This window comes from Oncorhynchus mykiss, chromosome 15 (assembly GCF_057628025.1).
Source record: "Oncorhynchus mykiss isolate SJ-2025 chromosome 15, ASM5762802v1, whole genome shotgun sequence".
Taxonomy (NCBI): domain Eukaryota; kingdom Metazoa; phylum Chordata; class Actinopteri; order Salmoniformes; family Salmonidae; genus Oncorhynchus; species Oncorhynchus mykiss.
Genome location: NC_143036.1, coordinates 31,350,764 through 31,375,717, shown reverse-complemented (window position 1 = coordinate 31,375,717; position 24,954 = coordinate 31,350,764). Strand labels below are relative to the sequence as shown.

The following is a 24,954-nucleotide window of genomic DNA, read 5'->3' as shown; positions in this document are numbered from 1 at the left end:
GAAACGAGTGATCAGAGGAAGACCGGTTCTTCTAAGAGGGGTTACATCATCTCTAGACATATGCCATATAGCCCTATGGGTCGTGGTCAAAAGTAGTGCACTATATAAGGAACAGGGTGCCATTTGGGACGTAAGTGTTGTCTCCTCTAATGCCAAGAACCCCTTTACTTCCCATCAGCTTTTCTCCTAATACCAAACCCGAGATCTAAACCTTTAGCATTAGAAATTCATTTAGCTTGACCGTAGTGGCATGGTGTATTGACTGCGGTCTCTCTCCACCCCCTCTTCCTGTCTCTTTACAGGCAATTTGGTTAAAGGCCCTCGATGCTCGCCAACTGCTTGCAGAGGCTGTAAATACATCTTTACAGACACTCAATCAATCTCCTAATCTAATTGTTGTGCAGCGGTTTCACAGGCATTACCGAATAAAAATAAATAAAAAATCCACAAATATTACCTCAGTGAGCTATGACAGTTTTGGAATAGCTAAATGTGATGAATTGAATGGTTGGTTGATGTATCGATATTGGGTATGCTTGTCGTGTTTTAATAAAAAATGTATGCACACACAACTTGGGTGCATCCACTGTGAGTTAGTTCACACTCAGAACATTGAAAGAAAGCACAGGAATGAATGATAAGAGTTTAGCATATTTACCGCTGAAGAATTGTAATCCACCTCAGGGTAAATTATCCTCCTGTTAGTGTCACTTTATTTTTTAATATTTTTTTTAAAGAGCACTAAAACACTTGCGATTCTCCACATGAAGTCATGTGGTTTTTCCGTATGATTTCACAAGTACTGGAAACGATAGAACACTGAAAAATATGGGAAACCAGGCCTAGTATTCATAGCTGACTTTGAAAAGGCTTTTGATAAAGTACAACTGGAATTTATATACAGTGCCTTGCGAAAGTATTCGGCCCCCTTGAACTTTGCGACCTTTTGCCACATTTCAGGCTTCAAACATAAAGATATAAAATTGTATTTTTTTGTGAAGAATCAACAACAAGTGGGACACAATCATGAAGTGGAACGACATTTATTGGATATTTCAAACTTTTTAACAAATCAAAAACTGAAAAATTGGGCGTGCAAAATTATTCAGCCCCCTTAAGTTAATACTTTGTAGCGCCACCTTTTGCTGCGATTACAGCTGTAAGTCGCTTGGGGTATGTCTCTATCAGTTTTGCACATCGAGAGACTGACATTTTTTCCCATTCCTCCTTGCAAAACAGCTCGAGCTCAGTGAGGTTGGATGGAGAGCATTTGTGAACAGCAGTTTTCAGTTCTTTCCACAGATTCTCGATTGGATTCAGGTCTGGACTTTGACTTGGCCATTCTAACACCTGGATATGTTTATTTTTGAACCATTCCATTGTAGATTTTTCTTTATGTTTTAGATCATTGTCTTGTTGGAAGACAAATCTCCATCCCAGTCTCAGGTCTTTTGCAGACTCCATCAGGTTTTCTTCCAGAATGGTCCTGTATTTGGCTCCATCCATCTTCCCATCAATTTTAAACATCTTCCCTGTCCCTGCTGAAGAAAAGCAGGCCCAAACCATGATGCTGCCACCACCATGTTTGACAGTGGGGATGGTGTGTTCAGTGTGATGAGCTGTGTTGCTTTTACGCCAAACATAACGTTTTGCATTGTTGCCAAAAAGTTCAATTTTGGTTTCATCTGACCAGAGCACCTTCTTCCACATGTTTGGTGTGTCTCCCAGGTGGCTTGTGGCAAACTTTAAACGACACTTTTTATGGATATCTTTAAGAAATGGCTTTCTTCTTGCCACTCTTCCATAAAGGCCAGATTTGTGCAATATACGACTGATTGTTGTCCTATGGACAGAGTTTCCCACCTCAGCTGTAGATCTCTGCAGTTCATCCAGAGTGATCATGGGCCTCTTGGCTGCATCTCTGATCAGTCTTCTCCTTGTATGAGCTGAAAGTTTAGAGGGACGGACAGATCTTGGTAGATTTGCAGTGCTCTGATACTCCTTCCATTTCAATATTATCGCTTGCACAGTGCTCCTTGGGATGTTTAAAGCTTGAGAAATCTTTTTGTATCCAAATCCGGCTTTAAACTTCTTCACAACAGTATCTCGGACCTGCCTGGTGTGTTCCTTGTTCTTCATGATGCTCTCTGCGCTTTTAACGGACCTCTGAGACTATCACAGTGCAGGTGCATTTATACGGAGACTTGATTACACACAGGTGGATTGTATTTATCATCATTAGTCATTTAGGTCAACATTGGATCATTCAGAGATCCTCACTGAACTTCTGGAGAGAGTTTGCTGCATTGAAAGTAAAGGGGCTGAATAATTTTGAATAATTTGAACGCCCAATTTTTCAGTTTTTGATTTGTTAAAAAAGTTTGAAATATCCAATAAATGTCGTTCCACTTCATGATTGTGTCCCACTTGTTGTTGATTCTTCACAAAAAAATACAGTTTTAAATCTTTATGTTTGAAGCCTGAAATGTGGCAAAAGGTCGCAAAGTTCAAGGGGGGCGAATACTTTCGCAAGGCACTGTATGAATGACTGGAATATTAACATTTTAGAGAATCTTGTATACAATGGGTTAAAGTCATGTACAGTAACCCTAGGTGTAAAATAGTAAATAATGGCAATTTCTCAAAATATTAAACTGTCGGAGTAAAACAAGGTTGTCCACTATCAGCATATCTATTTATTATGGCCACCGAAATGTTATCTATAAAATTCAGCTCCAGCAATAATATCAAGGGGCTAGAAATCCAGGACTTAAAAACAAAGGTGTCATTGTATGCTGATGATTCATGTTTTCTTTTAAATCCACAATTTGGATCCCTCCACAGCCTCATAGAGGGGCGGCAGGTAGCCTAGTGGTTAGAGCGTTGGGCCAGCAAATGAAAGGTTGCTAGATTGAATCCCAGACTGGACAATGTAAAAATCTGTTATTCTACCCCTGAACAAGGCCTCTAGGCGGTCATTGTAAATAAGAATTTGTTCTTAACTGTCTTGCCTAGTTAAATAAAGGTACAATTAAAAATAGAGGATCTTGATCATTTTTCTAACTTCTTTGGATACAACTTTTACATTCACGTGTCGTTTACCAATAGAATGGTGTTTTTTTGTGTTTTTTTTTTTTTTTACCTTTATTTAACTAGGCAAGTCAGTTGAGAACAAATTCTTATTTACAATGACGGCCTACACCGGCCAAACCTGGAAGACCTATGGCACTCCCAATCACAGCCGGTTGTGATACAGCCTGGATTTGAATCAGGGTGTCTTTAGTGACGCCTCAAGCACTGAGATGCAGTGCCTTAGACCGCTGCGCCACTCGAGAGCAAAGGTGAAGTGGACATACTAGGTATTCATATTCCGAAAGAAAGAAATTCTCTTTATAATACATTTTAATAGAAAGTTAGCAAAAGTAGATAAGATCTTGTTACCATGGAAAGGAAAAAAGGAAAATACCTGTCTATTTGTGGAAAAATCATCCTGATTTGAACTTTTTAGTCATATCCCAGTTTACCTATTTGTCTATGGCCCTGCCTACACCTAACGGCTTGTTTTTTTTTTTTAATTATATGAATAAAAAATATTGCATTTAATTTGGAATGGCAAGCCAGACAAAATGAAACAGGCCTATTTATTTAATGAATATGAATTTGGAGGTCAGAAACGATTAAATATTAAAGCATTAGATCTGTCACTAAAGGCTTCAGTCATACAAAACTATACTTAAATCAGAATTGGTTGGCTATCAGATTAGTAAGAATGGCTCACCCAGTGTTCAAGAATGCACTTTTCCCCTTTATTCAGATTACAACATCTCACTTTTGGTTGTTTGAAAATGAAATAATCTCCAAAATGTCACTTTTTAAAACAAGCCATAGAAAGTTGGTTGCTATTTCAGATTAATCCACCAGAAAAGACCGAACAAATATTATGGTTAAACTGAAATATACTAATTGATGTAAAAAAAACATTATTTTTAGGGGGGGGGAATTAAAAGCGGTTTAATCTTTGTAAATATATATCATAAATCGGACTGGTGGAGTTGTCTCACACATGCAGCTAACAAGAATACATGAAAATGTATGCTCTATTCAAAATTACAACCAACTAATTGCATCATTACTGCAAAAATGGAAGAGACGAGGGGGAGAAGGTAAGGAACTTGTTTGTCGTCCTTGCATTAAAGACAAATTGGTTATAGAAAAAAAGTATACCAGTTTTATTTAAGGACCAAAAAATGACAGCTGTGCTATACAAGTTGAAAAATAGCACATGGTTTATAAACTGATACACAAAATGAGTTTTCCAATTGAAATGATTATATAAAATACTTCCAACCAACAGAATGTGCTATACGGGGGGGATAAATAAACAGACACTCTTTTGTCTCTGTCAGTGCTGAAGAGATAGATGAAGGAGAGAATCAACCTCACCATGCACTGGCACTGTCTGCAGCAGGTCTCACACATGAATTCCTCATCAGAATAACCCAGAGGTGTACATAGCCACATAGAGGACAGGAGGAAGTGGCCACCTGGCCCTATTATCTCAGGGATGAGCATTTTTGCCAGCAATAATATCATTGTGAAGTCTACAAGTCATTTTTGTGAAGTTCTAATGAAGTTCAGGCGTTGTTCTGTTTATGATTCTGAATGGAGGATTCCCTCTCGGCAGGGGGTCAGACCCGCCCGCCATGAGTTGCACAATCTGTCTTGGCTACAGCGGAAACCTACAAGATTCTGCTTGTTTACTGTTTGAATTAGATATGTGTACTTCAGAGCAGTTGACTCAGGTGTATGTGTGCAGGTGACGGTGGTCTCATTGATAACCACGATGCCTGGGGTGTTGCTCATTTCTTTCTTTTTTTCCCCACTCGGTTTTTACACGCTAACAAATTGTCCAAGGTCCAACTAACAAAACCGTTTCCTATGAAAGGAATAATATGTAATCTGTCAGACAATGAAAATGACCTTTTCTCAGGAAGAGTGGCATTGGCTGCTAAATCCGTTACATAAAGGGTTTGTCTATCCTGGATCCGTCATAGCCTGAGTATCTTAATATGCAGTGTACATCAAATGGTTTTGGGGTATAAGCCCTTCTTTCAATTTGGCCTTTCTTGCCTGTTGAAAGAGTTGGCTTATTGAAGAGAGACACTTTCCAAAGTGCCTCAACTGCCGAAAGAACAGGCATTCTTAAATAGTTAATTCACTGAAACCCCATGCAGTTGTGGAAAGGGAAGGGTTTGTGCTTATAAACACAGTGATCGTCTTGCCAAAGGTGTTTGGGAAAAAATAACATGTACAGTGGGGCAAAAAAGTATTTAGTCAGCCACCAATTGTGCAAGTTCTCCCACTTAAAAAGATGAGAGGCCTGTAATTTTCATCATAGGCTTCAACTATGACAGACAAAATGAGAAAAAAAAATCCAGAAAATCACATTGTAGGATTTTTAATGAATTTATTTGCAAATTATGGTGGAAAATAAGTAATGTTATGCAAAATAATGTTACGTTTCATGACAAGCCCCTATGTTCCAGTATCTCAAAATCATCATGATATAGTAGATTGTTTTGTGTTCATGAAATCCATCCACTCAAATGGAAGAACATTGCATCTGGTGGTCTTTTATTTAATATCTTAACACTCTTCACAGGTATCACCAGGTTTGACCTTCTCGGAGACTTTGGGAGATTCAATTGGCTGGGAAACTTCTATATCGTCCTGTCGTACAACTTGCTGTTTGCCGTGGTAACTACCCTCTGCCTAGTCCGGAAGTTCACCTCAGCGATCCGAGAGGAACTCTTGAAAGCATTAGGTAACATCTTTATATTCATATATTCATGTTCATGTCAAACAAAGCAGAAATTACAAAATGACTGGTTCATTGAGTTACCGGTGGTGTTAAAGAATGCATTGCTTTTTACAATAATTAAGCCTAGTCAAAGATTAATACGGGCAATGAGAACAATCCGAGGACACTGTTTTCAACAATTGATTGCTTACAGGTTCATTTATGTGTTATTTAAGAACATATTGCTATCTATAATAAAGTTGTATGAAAAGAAAGGCAAGCCCATTTCTCAAAGATTATTACAGACATCTAGAAAAATCCAAGGATATTGTTTTCAGTTGTTCATTTCTTACTTTATCCAGCCCCGGCGGCAGACTTGCTCAGCCAGGCTTCATCGTCTAAATGTGAGGAGTTTACGTTATGTTTCCTTGTAAAAATGGTTAACATAAGCTATGGCATTGCAGTGCAGTCCCTGTGCAATACGGAACCAGATTGTCCCCTAACTTGGCCTCCCAACATTGCGCTAGTTTTCCATAAATGAAAGAGCATTTGAAATCCTCCACCTGTACAGAGTCTTAGATTTAAATGCCATTTTTGATACTTTTGACCATAAGCTATTGATAGAACTGGTAGTCTGGAGAAATGGTTTGGTCTTTCTGATACTGTGCTAAACTGGTTTGATCCCGATCTGCCTGGGGAAGTATGTATCAGGGAGAGCAGATATCACCTGTGGAGTCCCTCAAGGATCTATTCTTGGTTCTCTTTTGTTCTCACTATACATGTTACCCCTTCATAGCTATGCAGATGACATGCAGCTAGACATATGTGCAGCACCAGATGACCTTAATGCTATCAACTGATAGGTTAGTTGTTTTTGGGAGCCTTAATACATTTGATGTCCAACAACTTGGTACATTTGAAGGAGGACAAGACTGAGGATCTGGTGATTTGGCTTAAGAGTCCAGAGGGGACAGCGAACTTGGTCACCTGGCACTAGTAAAAATGAGGTTAGGAACCTAGGGGTCATCCTTGACTCATGGTGTGTCTCGTACTTAACCCTTAGCCTACAGTGGTCGCGCCCCGAGGAAATATAATTAACATAACAAAAGAATCTCTATAAAAATCTGTCTAAGCTGGAGACATGTTTTTCTGCGTGGGCTGTGTCTCAATCAACTCCATCCGCCGATACCTCCTGCAGTGAAAGGTGGCAGAGCTAGAGCGGTGTTTGTCAGACCATAAGACATCCCGAAAATCGGTTTTCTCACAAAATCGTATGTAGCGTCCGACCAGTTTGGCGTACAAACTCTATTGAAAGATGACTCTCACGAACACAGTGGTGTTCTCCGTTTTGCTCTAGGGTGCCAAAAAGCCTCACAAGACTCGTCTGAAGTCGGTACAACCTCTCCTGTCAGGGTCTGTAGTGTCCGAACGGATTGGGCTACACACCAATATAACCCCTCTGTGGAAAGCTGAGTCTCACAAATTATGAAAATGTCTAGGTCCGTCTGGCTGGCCGGCCGGCCGGACCTGGACTCATCTGAAGGGCCCCAGTACCAGTTTACATTTTTTTTTATGGAAGTATATATGGAGATAGTTTAATGGCTAAAATAAGGGGATAAATACATGAAAAAAATCCTGCTCTTCTATCGTTGAGATAGAACAAACTTCCTTTAGATTTTTTGGGGGACTTTTCTTTGGACTGTCTGTTCCATGTTGTGACTCTGTTACTCTGCGCATTTCTATTGGCCAATAGCAGTAACTCCAAATTCTATGTTTCATCCAATATATATTTATTGATACCTTCAGGGGTCTTAAATGTCAAAATCAAAGGGCTAAATAATCCTTGGTATGACCATTTTTTTTAAACAATTCCATATGTTCGCTAAGAACCCTCACCCGGCTTAGACAGGGCTTAGAGTCCAGAGGTTGAAGGCCTGGTACAGATACAACAGCCGTCATAAGCAGAGATGAGACAAAACCAGACAGTCGTTTAATTTTTTTCTAAGCTTTATAAAGATAAAAAAAATAATTAGATGATCGGTTGACTGTTTCTACGGTAACGATGTCTCTGTACAATGACCTGATAAAACTTTTGAAACCAATTTTTTTGGTCGTTTTGTATCAAAGTGTTTCAGCAGACAAGTATCATAGAATACATGCGCCAGAAACAGGGCACACTTTGACCTGTCAGGGAAAATATCAGCAATTTAAGCTAGCTATTAACTACAGCAAATAGCTAGCTTGCTGTCTTCTTGGCTAAACACAGAGCATCTTAGCATTTTTCTTTGATTGACAAAACTGACAAGTGTCGTTTGACGGGTTTAATCTTGGAAACTTCAGCGGCCATCATGAGACGTTCTAAAACTAGACCGTTCAGATCAAGCGAACGTTGTTGTAAAGCCAAGTAACACCGTCATGTCTTGTCCTGGTAGTTGTATCTGTACCGGGCTTAAGACTCACCTTTTTAGCTTGCTTTGAATTAGTCTGGATATTTTAGATTTAGTTGACTTTTTTGTCTTATTTTAATATCCTATTAATATTCTCGTGTCCTATCCTGTTTGTACTTTTGTATTTGTATTTTTTGCAGATTTACTGTTTTGTCATTTCTTTCTCTATTTTGTATTATTTTACATTGAGTTGCTGCCTCTGTATGAATTGTGCCAAATGAATAAAGTTGTATTATTATTATACACTTTGTGCTCAGATTGTCTGAACCAAATTAGTGCTGTATGATTGCATGCTCTGTCATTTTTACCATAGTTATTTGCACTGACGAGACGTTTAACCTTTTGGTTTTTGGTCATTTCAGTAATAATCAATCCAAATGACATATGTCAGAGATGGCGGCTTTTGTCATAACTCATAACCTGTTCCAAGGCTGCCTGGGTCTGCATTCCCTGCAACCTAGGTAGCAATATGACTACTGTGGCTGCAGCCATGTAGATAGATAATCAAAATTCACTCTACCTTTGGACTGATGTGAAGATGACGAGGCAAAGGGGGAAAGTCTCTAAAGCTTGTTGTGACAGGCCCAGGATGTCTGATGTCGAAAATGTCAAATGACAGAGGCAGTGTTTTTCAAAAAATATATATACATATTCATCGTCTGTGTGTGTCTTGTAATGACATTTCTGCCCCTTATCTCCTCCTGGCCAGGTCTGGATAAATTACAACTGTCAAACAGCCCCACAGACCCTGAGTCTGGGAAGATCGCGGCCAACGGGCATCAGAAGACTCTGTGAAAGAGACAACCGACACACACACACACACCTCATGGCAGCCAAAGGGAGATTTTGACAGTACTGGGATTGAGTCTGTGTAAGAGACTTAGTATACACCGACAGTGTCTGACGGCACTGCGAGCTGAGGGGAAGAGTAATTTAGCTTTGTGACATTCCATCCTCTTCCTCCTGGATCGATCGATGCAGGACTTGAACAGGGACACATTTGAGCCCCCTGACAGACTGGCATCATCACAACAGTTGATGTTGACCTCAACAGTGACTCTGACCATGGGCCACTCAGCCGATGTCTAGGGGACTTTCTCTCAGCACTACTGTCCTTCTCCCCCCCTCAATCTTTTCATACATTCGAATTCTACCCTCTACCCATCTCACTCTAACCTCTTGCGTTCTGTGCTTCCCTGATCACTTTTTATCTGTTATCTCCCCCCCCGTAATTGCACTATGCCCTACTGGCTTGGAGGTGCAATGTAACCTTTCGATGCAGAGGCTGAAGAGATGCTTGCTGACTAGTAGCCATTTTTACACTTATGTCCTATTTCAATGTCTGTCTGTTTCCAACCTGTTCTATTTCCACCACAGTTACTGAGCCCATGCAGTGCATTTCACCAATTTTAAAACCCATTTTGATTATAAAATGCACCTCAGTGTGTTATTTGGAGAGAGAGAAAAAACAGCACCTTCTCACAAGTATAATGAGAAGAGAATTCCTTTTTTTGAGAATCAGGAAGTAAATGTGACGTGTATCAGTGGCCCACGGGGCATTCACAATAGAATATCTGTATTATATGTAAAGACTTGGTGGTCTCCCATAGTCACCTTATTCAGTATCTCGTATGTATAGCAGGGCTCGCCAACCCTGGTCACGAAGAGCTAACCTCCTGTAGGTTTTCGCTCCAACCCCAGTTGTAACCAACCTGATTCGTGCTTATCAAGCAGGTAGTTATTAGAATCAGGTGTGATGGATTAGAGTTGGAGACAAACCTACAGGACAGTAACTCTCCAGGAAAAGGGTTGGCGAGCCCTGGTGTATAGTATTTGGTATGGATGGCTTCTGGTTTGATAAGTGGACATTTTATTTTTATTTTATTTTAAAATATCCACACATTTTGAAAAGACGAGGGCATTCTTTGATAGACTTACTTGCTGTTGAACTCTCCTGCATTAAAAAAAAAATAGTACTGATTACTCTTATTCATTTTGCATATCGCTTTTAGCCGTTTTACATGTCCTCACAGGCGTCTGTGTATCACCACGTCTTCCCTCTTTTCAGAGCTTGCTGATACATTTAGTACCCGTTCACCTAAGTGACCACACCAGAGATCAGTCAGTGTCTCCTCCATTGACACAGACTGAATGGGGAAGAACTAGCCCATCCTTCCATCTTTCTGGTCGTCTCAGGCCAGTTGTGAATGTGTCACAATGTGCTCATTTTATTTTGCGTCACCCACTCTGTACTGTGCGTTCATTATTTTGTCTCAATTTGAATGACTCTTGTTTAGTTGCTGTTGATTGCGATCACTCTCGAGATGGGAAAACTATAGTGTTCCACACGTCTTTTTTTTTTGCTTTCAGAGTTTGGTCCTGTGGGTGGATGTTCTGAAAATGTTGTGTTGGTCATAAGCTTGATCTCCCCAAATAACTACTATGCTATTTTAACATATTTTTCAAATGTATTTCACGGGGCACTAAGCTTTGTTGAACCTCCTTTTTATTGTACATTTTGTAAAGTTTTCATTATGAAGAATAATCTCAAAGTGCATAATATAAAAAATTGAAATACATATTTTAACGCAACTAGACCGGGTCACTGAGACAAAGATCCCAGCTGACACTACAAGCACAGCTGTCAACAGAAAGCCTTCCTAAAGATAAAGGTCTTTAGGCCCGTTTTAAAGGAGCCCAGAGTCTGTGGTGCCTTCAGGTGGTCCGGGAGAGCGTTCCAGAGGCTGGGGGCAGTCGAACTGAATGTCACGTTATTATAGTCAATAGCAAATTATCCCAAATGGCACCCTATCCCCAAAAGTAGTGCAATATGTAGGGAATAGAGTGCCATTTGGGACAAACATAACCAGACGGAATTATGCTGTCGCTGCATATTATTGGTCGAGGGAGCACACCATAAGCACAAGATTACAATCATACTTTTCCAATGAGTTTGAGGTGCACACGGTCTGGGCCTGTTCCAGCCCAAGGGAACAGTTTTGGTTGCCTTAGTTTTCCCTCACTTGCCGAGGGTTTGAAATGTTGAAGCTAATCAGAAGCGTTATGCCCACAGGGGCATGTGCCCCCTCAGATTTGTCCTGTTTAGTTGTTTCTCTGTAATACTGCTAGACCTAGAAATGTCATGAAGTTGACTTTAGCTAGCCCAGGTAGGTTCCCAACCTCATATCTAGCCACCAAAAAAGCCATTTTAAAGCTATCTGTCAAGTTCGAGTAGCTAGCTTGTCTATCTTAGCTGGTACACTTTAGAAAAGCAAGCAATAACCTAGTGTACTGAATGAGACTTGCATTCAGATTTCGTTTAAAAAGAGGTATGCTTAGATATTTTTTTTTTTACATAGAAATAAGCATGATTATGGCTCTAGAATGCAGTAAAAAACTGTTTTGGATGTTTGAAAAATTCTAAATTCTCCAACCTACACAACCCCCCAAGCGATTGTCACGTACTTTGTGCCCCCTCTCACATTTTTGGATGTAGCTATAGTTTGTGTCTCTGCATGTAGTTTTTTGCAAATTAACATGAATGTGTTTTTTTTTTTTTACCATGTTCTTGGCTATTTGTGTTTGTTGGTTTGTTTGCAAATAAAACAATGAACTTTTTATTTATTTCACCTTTTATTTAACCAGGTAGGCAAGTTGAGAACAAGTTCTCATTTACAACTCATGTTTAAGTTGACATTGCTTTTTCATCTGTAACTTCAACAGCATTTGTGGTGTACATCACAGGCTTCTTTTTGATATATAAGAGCACACTTGGCACAAGTTAGCTTGCTTTTACCATGGCAGTATGTCTATGAACTCCTGACAAGTCACCGTATTCTGGAGGACTGAGACTTGAGGAAGAATTGCACTTTATTGGTATGGATGCCTGATTGTGATAATTGTTTTGTGCATTTATCCTCTGATGAATGCATTTAAAGTCTGTTCATTAAAACAACAGGAATAACTTCCTGTTTTAATTCACCTTCCTTCTGTAATTTACAGCCTGCAAACCACAACATGACCTGCTGGAAGAGCTCAATCTAAACATTGACAAATTTATATGATTTCTCAAATGTTTAAATATAATTTATTTGACTCGATACTCCAGCATGTTGGACCCATTTTATGATACTACAGTACAGAATGTCACATTGAGGGTGTTTTCATACCTGTTTTACCGTTTAGAAATTGATGCACTATGTATCTAGTCCCTCCATTTTGAAGGTGTCATAAGTATTGACAAACTCACTTAGTGTGTTAAATTGTCAAGTTTAGTATTTGGTCCCATATTCTAAATAAGAATAGTGTGATTCTGAATACTTCTACATGTTACCATGATTACGGATAATCATGAGTGAGAAAGGTAGATGCCGAAAGATCATGCCCCCAAAACATGCTAACGTTAAACCATTACAATAACAGGTTAGCATTTTCTAGAGTATATCTACAGTGCCTTCTGAAAGTATTCAGATCCCTTGACGTTTTCTACATTTTGATACATTACAGCCTTATTCGAAAATTGATATCGTTTTTCCCCCCATCAATCTACACAATGACAAAGCAAAAAGTTAATTTTTAATAAATTAGTTCAAATGTAAACTATCACAAGTATTCAGACCCTTTACTCAGTACTTTGTTGAAGCACCTTTGGCAGCGATTACAGCAGAGTCTTCTCTGCAGATCCTCTCAAGCTCTGTCAGGTTGGATGTGCAGCAACGCTCCCCGTCTATTTTCAGGTCTCTCCAGGGATAGATCGGGTTCATGTTCGGTCTCTGGCTGGGCCACTCAATGACATTCAGGGACTTGTCCCAAAGCAACTACTGTGTTGTCTTGGCTGTGTGCTTAGGATCGTTGTCCTGTTGGAAGGTGAACCTTCACCCCAGTCTGAGGTCCTGAGCACTCTGAAGCAGGTTTTCATCAAGGATCTCTTTGTACTTTGCCTCGTTCCTGACTAGTCTCAATGCTGCAGAAATGTTTTGCTACCCTTCCCCAGAGCTGTCCCAATCGACACAAGCCTGTCTCGGAGCCCTACGGACTATTCCTTGGTTTTTGCGGGACCTTATAGACAGGTGTGTGTCTTTCCAAATCATGTCCAGTCAATTGATTTTACCACAGGTGGACTCCAATAAAGTTGTAGAAACACCTCAAGGATGATCAATGGAAACCAAGATGCACCTGAGCTCAATTTAGAGTCGCAAAGGGTCTGAATACTTATTTACATACGGTATTTCTGTTAATTTGCAAACATTTCAAAAAAACTGTTTTTGGTTTGTCATTATGGGGTGTTGTGTGTAGATTGCTGAGGATGATGTATTTAATCCATTTTAGAATAAGACTTTCAACATTTTGTTAGGTTACAGCCAAGGGATCTGAATACTTTGCGAAGCCACTATATGCATCTAACTTCCTCATTATGATAGCATCCACAATGTTTAGAAACATTCTATTCTTATTTACAAAAAGTGACTCATTACATTACATAATCTGAAACAAGTTGGTAGAGTCACAAGCTTGATGTCATTGCGTTCTAGAAATATGCGACCAAATACTAAAAGTTTGACATTTTAATGCACTAAGTGAATTTGTCCAAATAGTTATGACACCTTCAAATGGGGGGACTAGACACAGTACTTCAATTTTTAAACATTGAAACATGTATATAAATACACAAAAATAAGATATTTGATCTTATTCAAAATACTGGCTTATAGAGCCAAATTAAAAGTTTTCGCTTCATTGTCCAAATACATACGTAGGGGAGTGTATACGTTTTACTTACATCCAGCTATCTTTCATATTGTGAAGTTCTATATCAACTATTCTGAGGTCAGACCAGTATTTTGTGGTAGGGAGACCTGCACAGAGGACATGTAGGTCGGCCCTCCACACAGAAGGCTTCGAAGGCTTCTAGGCAGGGCTGGTGGAAGAGGTGTGAGCAGGACAGGAGCACAGTGCGTCTGTTGCTGTGGTGTGGGGCGAGTGTCCTCCCTGCCTCCGTCTCTAGTCTGGCGCTGCACAGAGCGGTGAGACAGATGGGACAGTCCTGTGTATCTCTCTGAATGACCTGTGACAGTGGAGACAGACAGGGCTGTAGGGATGGACCAGTATTCCTAAAAATAAAAGCGGTCTTCAATAAAATACCGCCACACTACCACATCGGGTTGGGGTCAATACCAATTCCTGAAGGAAACTGAAATTCCAATTTTCCTCAATGCCTCTAGGAGAAAAATGTTGAATAGAAATCAAATCTACTTCCTGAATTTACCCCAACCCTGCTACCAGACATTTATAATGGCTATCTTCTCTCACAATAGCTTCCATACACACCCCTTTATCTTAAGTTCAATGGACATTATCTGGTTTAGCGTGTCACACAAGCTTGATTGTTTGGCCGTGTGTCTCAGATACCGTTGTGGGGCAGGTATCTACTGCAGCTCCGCCAATAATTAACTTCCTTCCTTTATTCAGAAAAGAAAACGGTCAACGCGCTCAAGGCTTAAACGCTTGATAATGAGCTTTGCGACATTTATGGTGTTTACCTTCACCAGGAAGGTGCACGGTGTGCGATTAAACACGCTGTGAGTTCACTGTTTGATTCTCTCTGTACGAGTCGAGGTTGAGCAACACCTGTTGCCCTGCACACAACCTTTTAACACAAGATTTTTTTTAATTTTTTATTATTTAAAACACCCTTTTCAACCTGTGGGATTGTGGGAAACTCCATTGGCTGGCATTGAAAGGCCCTATATACACTGTACAACAGAGCCTATGGAACAGCAAATCTAGATCTCTTTTCAATTTGAACCACAGTACAGATGGCTCAGACGGGACGATGAAAGGGTTGGCGTGCATTATTAGACTGGCTCTGTTTTCTTGTAAACACAGAGGATTATTTCCTTCATTCATTTGGAAAAAAGTGAATGATCATTTCTAGGAGGTTTGACTTTGTGTAGCAGCTGCAGCACAGCCTCTCCTGGACAAGCATTAGCATGTTGAATGAATGGCATGGCTACAGGGAGAATTAGACCAGGATTAGGACCTCATGAGAGTCTTTTTGATAGTGCACCGTGGTATTTGTATGGTGAGGTTTTATTCCACAGTAGGGTTGCACAATTCCCAAAATGTTCAGGTTGTCCAGAAATCCTACGTGGAGATTTCCGGAAAGCCTGAGAATGTTACAGGAATTTTGCAACCCTATTCCAAACCTTTTCCTGTATTTTCTGCCAGTCGTCTTCCTGCGGCTCCGAGACGTGCTCTCTCTCAAACTGATGGAACACTCTTCTGCTTGATGACACCGACTGGTCGATATCGTTCAGGAAAGCCTCTACGTCCATATGACAGTATTGGACAAAGCTGTCATTCAACTCCTGCAACTAATTGGAAACAATTTAGTTACACAAAGGGGAATCATTCAATAGGACACCAAATAGAGTTATGTTTCTTTATCAGATGTAATTGGTGCTATATTGTAATGCTTGAAGCCTGCTGACAAAGTCAAGTTGTTTAACAGGCCAGATCGATACCGACACGTCTCAGACTTACAAGGAAAATGTATGGAAACCAGTGAAAAGATAGCTGGTGCTGGGAAACGTGCACACACAAAGGCCATCCCTCAGGCTGCCCCACCGAGCTCGCTCCTGTCACAGTGACATCCCAAGTACTTTATTGCTGGGCTTTTATCACTAATTAAACAACTGTTAGCCATTCAGATGAGGTTTTATGGGCTGACTTTTCCACAGTGAAGGCAAACAACACGGGCCCTGGTGAACTTTGCCTTGTCTCACTGCAGAGGACAGGAAAAGGGACAGAGCAAGGGGAACAAAGGAATGGGAGAGGGAATGGCGTTGTCTCACCGCAATCCATCTTGATGTCAGCAGTTATCCTCCTTAATGTGTTGACTTAGGGTCGGACCTCAAAAAGCTAAAAATGGAAAGCTGGTCATCGGAATCACCTGATAAGACTGAAAACTAGAATATCTTAAAGGCTTTGCTGCCTGAGGGCAACTGCGGCTTTACCGTGAGGATGACAGACATGTTGACACTCCCAAATTACACCATATTCCCAAAGTAGTGCACTACATAGAGAATAGGATGCCATTGGGACTCAACTTGTCTCTGTGTGATGGAAGTCCTGCACTGTCTCAGATTCCTCGGAGCCGACAATCCCCATCCTTGACGTGGCCGTCACCAGGATGGGGCTAATGTTTTCCAACAGAGTTAATTAGACCAATAAAATTGCTGCTCGTGTTTACGTGACATGCTAAAGCAGTGTTTATAGATGGAGGATGAGAGAAGGGGATTGTGGGTAGGACATTGACCTCTCCGAGCACATTACAAGTTGGGCGCAATCAAGGTGTCACTCGTAATATCGGTCTCTCTGAACCCACTGAAGCACTCTGATTGATTACAAAGAGCTCTAGATAGAGCGACATGAGTGGCATCTCTTTAATTAGCTATCAGAAAGGCTAGTGATGGAATGGACCCCTAACCAAGGATGAGTCCCAAATGGAACCCTATTCCCATACAGTGCACTACTTTTTACCAGAGCCCAATGCAAAAGCAGTGCACTATAGGGAACCGGCTGCATTTGTTAGACATCCCAAGGCTCACACAAATATACCAGTAAAATCAGTATATGTGCTTCTCAAGCGCGTTTACTATTCAGCTGTGTCTCTGCAAATCGCCACTACAGTCTGAGGTAAGTCAGCACCGTGGAGGGGGAGATTTCAGTCTCACTAGGTGGCAATCTATCCTTTTCCAGGGAGCCACAGACTAGAGAAGGCAGAGGCCTTAGTGTCGATAGGCCCCCATCCAGTTGCTGGAACCCACCAACAGCCAGCCAAAGCTGAAAGGACTAACCCCTTTATAATGTGTATTCTGTCCTCAGATCAAAGTCAAATCCTGTGGAATATTTTAGTTCTTAAGTGGGACAGTGAAGAAAGCCAGTGCAAATGACAACCAGGGAACCTGCCACAAATATGCACCCTCCCTCAACCCCCTCTTTCCGAGGGGGGGTGCAAGCACACAGACAAACACACAGTGGGCCCTTGCTTTTGTGTTGACCCTGGAATGTCCAGACTGTTTGACCAAAACACACACTCTTCGTAATTAGTTTACAAACAGTGTATGATTCACATGGCATCAAAGGCCCTCTGAAGCTGCTTAGAGAGTTGGGTTCCCCTACCCTGCACCTCCACCGATGCCCGTGTCCACTCCATACTGACCTGGGATCAGATCGGCTGTCGATCCGTCAATCACAGCAACCTAAAGTCCACCACTGCTAAATAGGTGAGGAATGTCTGGCAGGGTGAGTTTCAGGAAGAATGGAGACTTGCATCCCAAATGGCACCCTATTACCTCTGGTCAAAAGCAGTGCACTATGGGGAAACGGGTGCCATTTGGGACAAAAGCTTATAGGAGTGGGGAAAGCCTCGGCAATGTGACCTGGTAGTCAGTCACCAGTGGACCGACTCACCAGATAAGGGCACATGTTTTGACCCTACACGGCATTGTTCAGTATATAGTAAGTAGAAGAACTACAGTTAAAGTCAGAAGTTTACATACACTTATGTTGAAGTCATTAACTTGTTTTTCAACCATTCCACAAATTTCTTGTTAAACTAGTTTTGGCAAGTCTTAGGACAAGTCATTTTTCCAACAATTGTTTAGACAGATTATTTCCCTTAACTCACTGTATCACAATTCCAGTGGATCAGAAGTTTACATACATTAAGTTGACTGTGCCTTTATACAGCTTGGAAAATTCCAGAAAATGATGTCATGGCTTTAGAAGTTTCTGATAGGCTAATTGACATAATTTGAGTCAATTGGAGGTGTACCTGTGGATGTATTTCAAAGACTACCTTCAAACTCAGTGCCTCTTTGCTTGACATCATGGGACAATCTAAAGAAATCAGCCAATGCCTCAGAGAAAAAAAATTGTAGACCTCCACAAGTCTGGTTCATCCTTGGGAGCAATTTCCAATCGCCTGAAGGTACCACGTTCATCTGTACAAACAATAGTATGTAAGTATAAACACCATGGGGACAAAGATCGTACTTTTTGGAGAAATGTCCTCTGGTCTGATGAAACAAAAATATAACTGTTTGGCCATAATGACCATTGTTATGTCTGGAGAAAAAAGGGGGAGGCTTGTAAGTCGAAGAACACCATCCCAACCGTGAAGCACGGCGGTGGCTCCATGTTGTGGGGGTGCTTTGCTGCAGGAGGGACTGGTGAACTTCACAAAATAGATGGCATCATGAGGTAGGACAATTATGTGGATATTTTGAAGCAACATCTAAAGACATCAGTCAGGAAGTTAAAGCTTGGTTCCAAATGGACAATGACCCCAACCATACTTCCAACTTGTGGCAAAATTGCTTAAGGACAACAGAGTCAAGGTATTGGAGTGGCCATCACAAAGCCCTGACCTCAATCCTATAGAAAATTTGTGGGCAGAACTGGAAAGGTGTGTGTGTGAGCAAGGAGGCCTACAAACCTGACTCCGTTACTAAATTCACCCAACTTATTGTGGGAAGCTTGTGGAAGGCTACCTGAAACGTTTGATCCAAGTTAAACAATTTAAAGGCAACGCTACCAAATAGTAATTGAGTGTATGTAAACTTCTGACCCACTGGGAATGTGATGAAAGAAATAAAAGCTGAAATAAATAATTCTCTCTACAATTATTCTGACATTTCACATTCTTAAAATAAAGTGGTGATCCTAACTGACCTATGACAGGGAAAAACTGAGTTTAAATGTATTTGGCTAAGGTGTATGTAAACTTCAGACGTCAACTGTACATGATGTGGAACCTTCTCAGGGTTTCATCTTTCATAATCAGTGTACATAATACACATATCAGTCCCTCCTCATCAGGGTTGGGTTGGGTTGAATTGCTTTTCCATTCAGGAAATCAACTGAAATTCCCCCCAAAAATGTATCTCTGAGAATTTCAGTTTACTTCCTGAATTGACTGAATCAAAAAGGAATTGACCTCAACCCTACTCCTAAATGACACAGTTGTTAAAATTACCTTTGTCTCAAAGAATTTTCGTCGTAGCTGTTTGTCTTTTGGGGGAACTGTTTTCCTCATATGTCCGTACCACTTCCGAACAACATAGCCACGCCAACACGCTTGAATTCTATCATTGACCATATGAAAAACATTTAAGTAGGTAAAACAGCAAGGATACAGGCCTAACACAGGGTGAACATGGTAACTTGATCAATAAGGTATGGTTTTCCTGGATCTAGATTAGGCCTAAAATTAGTCTTGGATTAAAAATCATTCTCAGTGGGGAATCTCCATCGAGTATGCTTTTTAGTCCATGCCGAGGTTTAATCTGATTCCAGCTAAACATGCAGTCCAATCTCTGGAGATGTTTACCTGATGGCACACCTCTCTTTGAAGAGGCGAGCTCCATCGTGGATCACTCTGGTCTCATACTGCTCCTTCCTGCACATAGGACAGCACTTCCTGCCTGAAAACCTCTCAAAGGCCTGCAGACAGGCTCTGTGAAACACATGGGAGCAGGAGAGCAAAACCTAGACACAATATGAATATCATTATTAGTGTTGATTGTTGAATATTATACAGTATACTTATGCATTATAATCACTTATATAAATATAGTTATATTTGAATTAAATCAGCTTTAGCCTTAACTAGATTTTTCATTTTTGTTTTTAATCGGTCCCTCTTATACGTCTGAAATTCCCTTGGCATTTCACTGAATGACTTGTCGTTTTGAAATGATTGTGGCATGCAGAGCCTCCTGGGTATGCTGGTGTGTATGTATTGGTTTTCAACATCTCTTAAGTGTTTTTGGTGAGTCCTGTGAGAGGTGTGTGTGTGTGTGGGTCTTCTATTCAAAAGTCCCCACATCCCTATGAGGACAAAGACTATTTTAAGCTTAGGGTTACAATTAGAATTAGGGTAAGGGGTTTAGGGTGGAGGTTATGGTTAGGGAAAATAGGATTTTGAATAGAAATAAATGTGAGGTCCCCATGAGGATAGAAGAACATAACGTGTGTGTGTGGTGTACTATTTGCTCAGGAGCCAGTGGGAGTCAGCGAGCCCATGCTGGGAGGGCTGGGACCTGGGGCTGCAGTCTCCTCTCCTCCACCTCCCACAGACTCTTTTGTCGTCTGCACTCACAAGGAGAGAGGAGACAGCAGCCTCAGCTATGGTGATTGGCACACACAAACCAGTGTACTCAAAGCTCTGCAGGGCAGGGGGAGCCATATTGATTTCCCATTGTTTTTGGCCCAACCAACATACTCCATCACCAGTGAAAGGCCCCCCTGCAGTGCACAATCTATATCTAGGGGCTCGACAAGCCATTAGACTGGAGTGAATTTTAGCTCTTGCAAGAAAAGTCTGCTTTACCCCACAGGCTACAAGCTTCACAGAGAGGGGCTGAATATGGAGGACTGGGAAACCGAGAGACTGTTTTTGAGCCACTTCTGAATGTTTTTACATGGTACTGTTTTTATAGTATTTTTTATTTCACCTTTATTTAACCAGTTCAGCAAGTTCTCATTTACAACTGTGACCTGGCCAAGATAAAGCAAAGCAGTGCGACAAAACAACAACAGAGTTACACAAACAAACGTACAGTCAATAACACAATAGAAAAATCTATGTACAATGTGTGCAAATGTAGAGTAGGGAGGTAGGGCAATAAATAGGCCATAGAGGCGAGATAATTACAATTTAGCATTCACACTAGAATGACAGATGTGCAGATGATGATGTGCAAGTAGAAAATAGAGATACTGGGGTGCAAAAGAGCAAGAAATAAATAAATACAGTATGGGGATGAGGTAGTAGGATGGGATTTTTACAGATGGGCTATGTACAGGTGCAGTGATCTGTGAGCTGCTCTGACAGCTGGTGCTTAAAGTTAGTGAGGGAGATATAAGACTCCAGCTTCAGTGATTTTTGCAATTCGTTTCCAGTCATTGACAGCAGAGAATTGGAAGGAAAGGCGGCCAAAGGAAGTGTTGGCTTTGGGGATGAGCAGTGAAATATACCTGCTGGAGTGCGTGCTACGGGTGGGTGTTGCTATGGCTTTACCTAGCAAAGACTTATACATGGCCTGGAGCCAGTGGGTTTGGTGACGAATATGTAGTGAGGACCAGCCAACGAAAGCATACAGGTCGCAGTGGTGGGTAGTATATGGGGCTTTGGTGACAAAGCGGATGGCACTGTGAGTAGAGTGTTGGAGGCTATTTTGTAAATGACATAGCTGAAGTCAAGGATTGGTAGGATAGTCCGTTTTACGAGGGTATGTTTGGCAGCATGAGTGAAGGAGGCTTTGTTGCAAAATAATAGGAAGCCAATTCTAGATTTAATTTTGGATTGGAGAGGCTTAATGTGAGTCTGGAAGGAGAGTTTACTCCTAACCAGACACCTAGGTATTTGTAGTTGTCCACATATTCAGTCAGAACCGTCCAGAGTAGTGATGCTAGTTGGGCGGGATGGTGCGGGCAGCAATCGGTTGAAGAGCATGCGGTTAGTTTTTCCTGGCATTTAAAAGCAGTTGGAGGCCACGGAAGGATGGTCTGTGGTTGGTGTTAGTAAAGTGTTAGTTAGCTGAAATCATAATCAGCCATAATTGATGTTGAAATGATTTAGGCCTGCAAAAATGGCTAAACCTCTTAAAATACAATTTCAAATCATTGTAGTTTCACTAATAACAAACCCATTTAACATGTTTTTGTCAAACAGATCAACAAATCCACAAAGATTCACATTTGTCCCTTTCCCTTGTTAGCAGGCTATAATTAACATTTTTCCCTCGAGTCAAATTAATATTTACACGTGCATCTATATGGAAACTGTGCTTTGTAAGGCTGTCTATTCTACCCCGCATTCTTCAGGAGATTGGCATCTTAAAAGGGGATCAGAAAGGTGTAAAAGACTAAACGACCCTCACAGGAACACACTGATTGCTACATCATCGTGTCACAGTTGAGTTCCAAGGCAGTATGGGTAAATTTGTACAGTTGTCTACACAGATTAGAACACACAGGGACCTAAGGGAGGGGGAGAGAGTGTGTTTGGGAAGGGGAGTGGGCTGCCCTAGAGGGGTGAAAACTTTTTTTCTTTTTTTTTTAAATAGTCCTCTGACTGACTTGAGAATAAACACCAGGTATTGTGAACAGAGGAATACCTGAGTCTGTAAGCGAAACTCCTCCCTGCAGATCACACAGGGCTGCTTGGAGTCCCCTTCATGAATAGACCTCGACTTGACCTGACTCCATTCATCTACTGTCAGTTTTCTGGCCGGGGACTGCACCAAACCCAATTTCTGGGCTGCAGAGGCAGACAACAACCCAATATCAAACAACAAATGAAAAAAGTCATGCATAATAGCTCAGGTCTCACAATGAGACCTCCTCCTTCCCAAAGTGTTGTTGAACTGCTGATGTAACAAGGCTTTATAAAATACATTTGATTGATTGCTAGCTTACCTAATGTCAGTGGTGGAGCTGCTGGGTCAAGCACATACTCTTTCTCCTCTCCATTGTGTTGCTGGGGCCCTTTCTGTTTCACAGTTCCATGGTTTCGTTTGCAGTGTGTTTCAGTGGCGGCTCTTCGGCACCATCTTGTCTTCACAGGGTCACACAGTGACAAATTCTGAAGCAGCAAGTTTCGTGCGATATGGTCTTGAAGAGCAACTGAGGTGATTGCTAACTTTCCACTGGTTGCTTTTGAGTTCGAGCCCTGTAAAATGAGAGGAAAGTTTGACTCAGTAAATCTGACCTTCGATTGTGGAAATGTACACACGTTGAAAAAGGTATTTAGCCAAATGGGACATGCATCTGTTCTGTGGCTTTATGGCAGACAAATAGGCTACGTGTGGCCCCTTCGAAGACTCATAACCATATCAATTTCTATGGTTGGACCCAAAAATCTAAATTCATGCATTATCTGTTTATGTCAAATGCACTTTCTTATTTTCAAACATTGTTTCTCAGATCACAAGCATAACGCACAACTTTTCTGAAGACGTTACGATAATGTCACTCACTCTGAAAGATGCCCACGTAACTTGTTAGTTAGCCATCTAGCGAGCTAACATTACATTGTTACATTTAGCTAAGCAACTGCTAACGTTACAAGTAAATTAACATAAACGACTTGCTAAATATGCATGCGTCTGAAAGAGTGTCGGGAAAGGACACTTGCTACAATTGTTGCAAAAACTATTAAATGAGCGAAATGATTCGGGGGAAAAATACCAACGAGTAAAATTCAAACCTTCCGCATTGTGATCTGTTGGAGGTAGTGTTTGTATGGTTACGTTACTTAGTAACCAAGGAGGCAGTCCTCCATCACCTCCTCTCCATCCCAACAAGTTCCTTAATCAATTGAATCAGTAGCTAGGTTTCCATCCAATTAGCGACAGTTTTTCATGCGAATTTTCTAGAATCGGCATAAAGAAACTATGCGCATTTTCCCACCAGCGGAGTGTTTCCACTAAACGGATTTGTGGATAAAAATCAGTGCGTGATGACGTACCGTGCACTTTCACCACTCTGTGAAGTTCAACATCATTTATTTCATCTGTAGCCTTAACAGTGGTTCCCAAACTGTGGGGCGCGAATGATCGTCGGGGGAGGCACGAAGGTCCCCCTTCTCCCCCATTATTTTTTTAAATGAACTAATTCCGGCTTTAAACGTACTCTTGAAAGTTGTAATAGAATAATGCACAAGGTGCAATTTCGAAATTGGGTAGTGCATCATTAGTTCCTCTTGTCATGTCACTCACAAAAACAGCTGGACGAAATGACGTCACACACACACATCTAATTTTCTCTAAAAACCTACTAGTGTCTAATAAAAATACTACCCTAAATATCAACCTGTATGTCCTCCCACCTATCTGTTTAATGTCTCAGGTAGCCTGAGAAAGCCAGCATTGATAGAATGCAATCATTGACTAATAGGCTATTTGCCATATCCTAATAATTTACATGCGCCAATTTATCACCATGTTTCGTGCCATGGTAAAACATGCACTCCTGTTCTGAAATAAATGGATGGTGAAGCTTGCCAGCCAACCAGATTAGCAAGGCGACAAGATTCAGGGAATCTTGAAAGTCAGGACAATCCTAGTTCTGCAAAGTAACATCATTTTTATAGCTAAAAAATATATTTAGCAAGCAGTAGACATCTATAATTAATTGTAGAGTGGAACGTTATGGTTACGTGGTCAAGTGCCCCGCGTACCTTCATAATTTATTCGAAAAACGCCGTTTCCATTTGTCGCGAAAAAGAACGTTCTGCCGCATTCACATACTAGTCAGAACTAGGAAATTCTGAATTGTTCGTCTTGCTGATTCGTTAAACGCAGCACGTGTATAACTACAACCAGTTAACAAATGGTATATTCCAGAGTTTCCTACTTCCGAGTAGCACATGAACGTCGCATAAACAAAATAAAAAATCCATCACTGTCGAATTGGTAAAAAACACAAAATACTCCATAATGACTAAGCGAAAACTTTTTTTAGACATTTAAGTTAATTTATTCAAAATAAAAACAGAAGTACCTTATTTACATAAGTATTCAGACCCTTTGCTCTGAGACTAAATTTAGCTCAGGTGCATCCTGTTTCCATTGGTCATCCTTAAGATGTTTTTACAAGTTGATTGGAGTCCACCTGTGGTAAATTCATTTCATTGGA

At 40.9% G+C, this 24,954-nt stretch overlaps 2 protein-coding genes across 3 annotated transcripts in view; one reads left to right on the top strand and one right to left on the bottom strand.

Moving 5' to 3' along the window:
• The window catches only part of lmbr1 (limb development membrane protein 1), a 55,638-nt gene extending 43,773 nt beyond the window's left edge, over positions 1–11,865 (top strand). Inside the window, exons 16-17 of one of the 2 annotated variants that reach the window (XM_036944285.2) lie at positions 5,663–5,824; positions 8,957–11,865. In XM_036944285.2, coding sequence (XP_036800180.2) covers positions 5,663–5,824; positions 8,957–9,042 — 248 coding nt within the window. In that variant the 3' untranslated portion in view covers positions 9,043–11,865. Of the gene's footprint in view, positions 1–5,662; positions 5,825–7,157; positions 8,491–8,956 lie in introns of those variants that run through there. The other variant, XM_036944284.2, reaches the window with a different exon arrangement.
• On the bottom strand, positions 11,862–24,010 carry rnf32 (ring finger protein 32). The gene is made up of 7 exons (XM_021563034.3): positions 23,525–24,010; positions 22,735–22,987; positions 22,434–22,576; positions 19,643–19,800; positions 19,289–19,397; positions 15,453–15,620; positions 11,862–14,311 (listed from the first exon to the last, which is right to left on the bottom strand). Exons 1-7 carry the CDS (start codon positions 23,531–23,533, stop codon positions 14,075–14,077), a joined length of 1,077 nt encoding a protein of 358 aa, XP_021418709.1. The 5' UTR covers positions 23,534–24,010; the 3' UTR covers positions 11,862–14,074.
• Between the last annotated feature and the right edge of the window lie 944 nt (positions 24,011–24,954).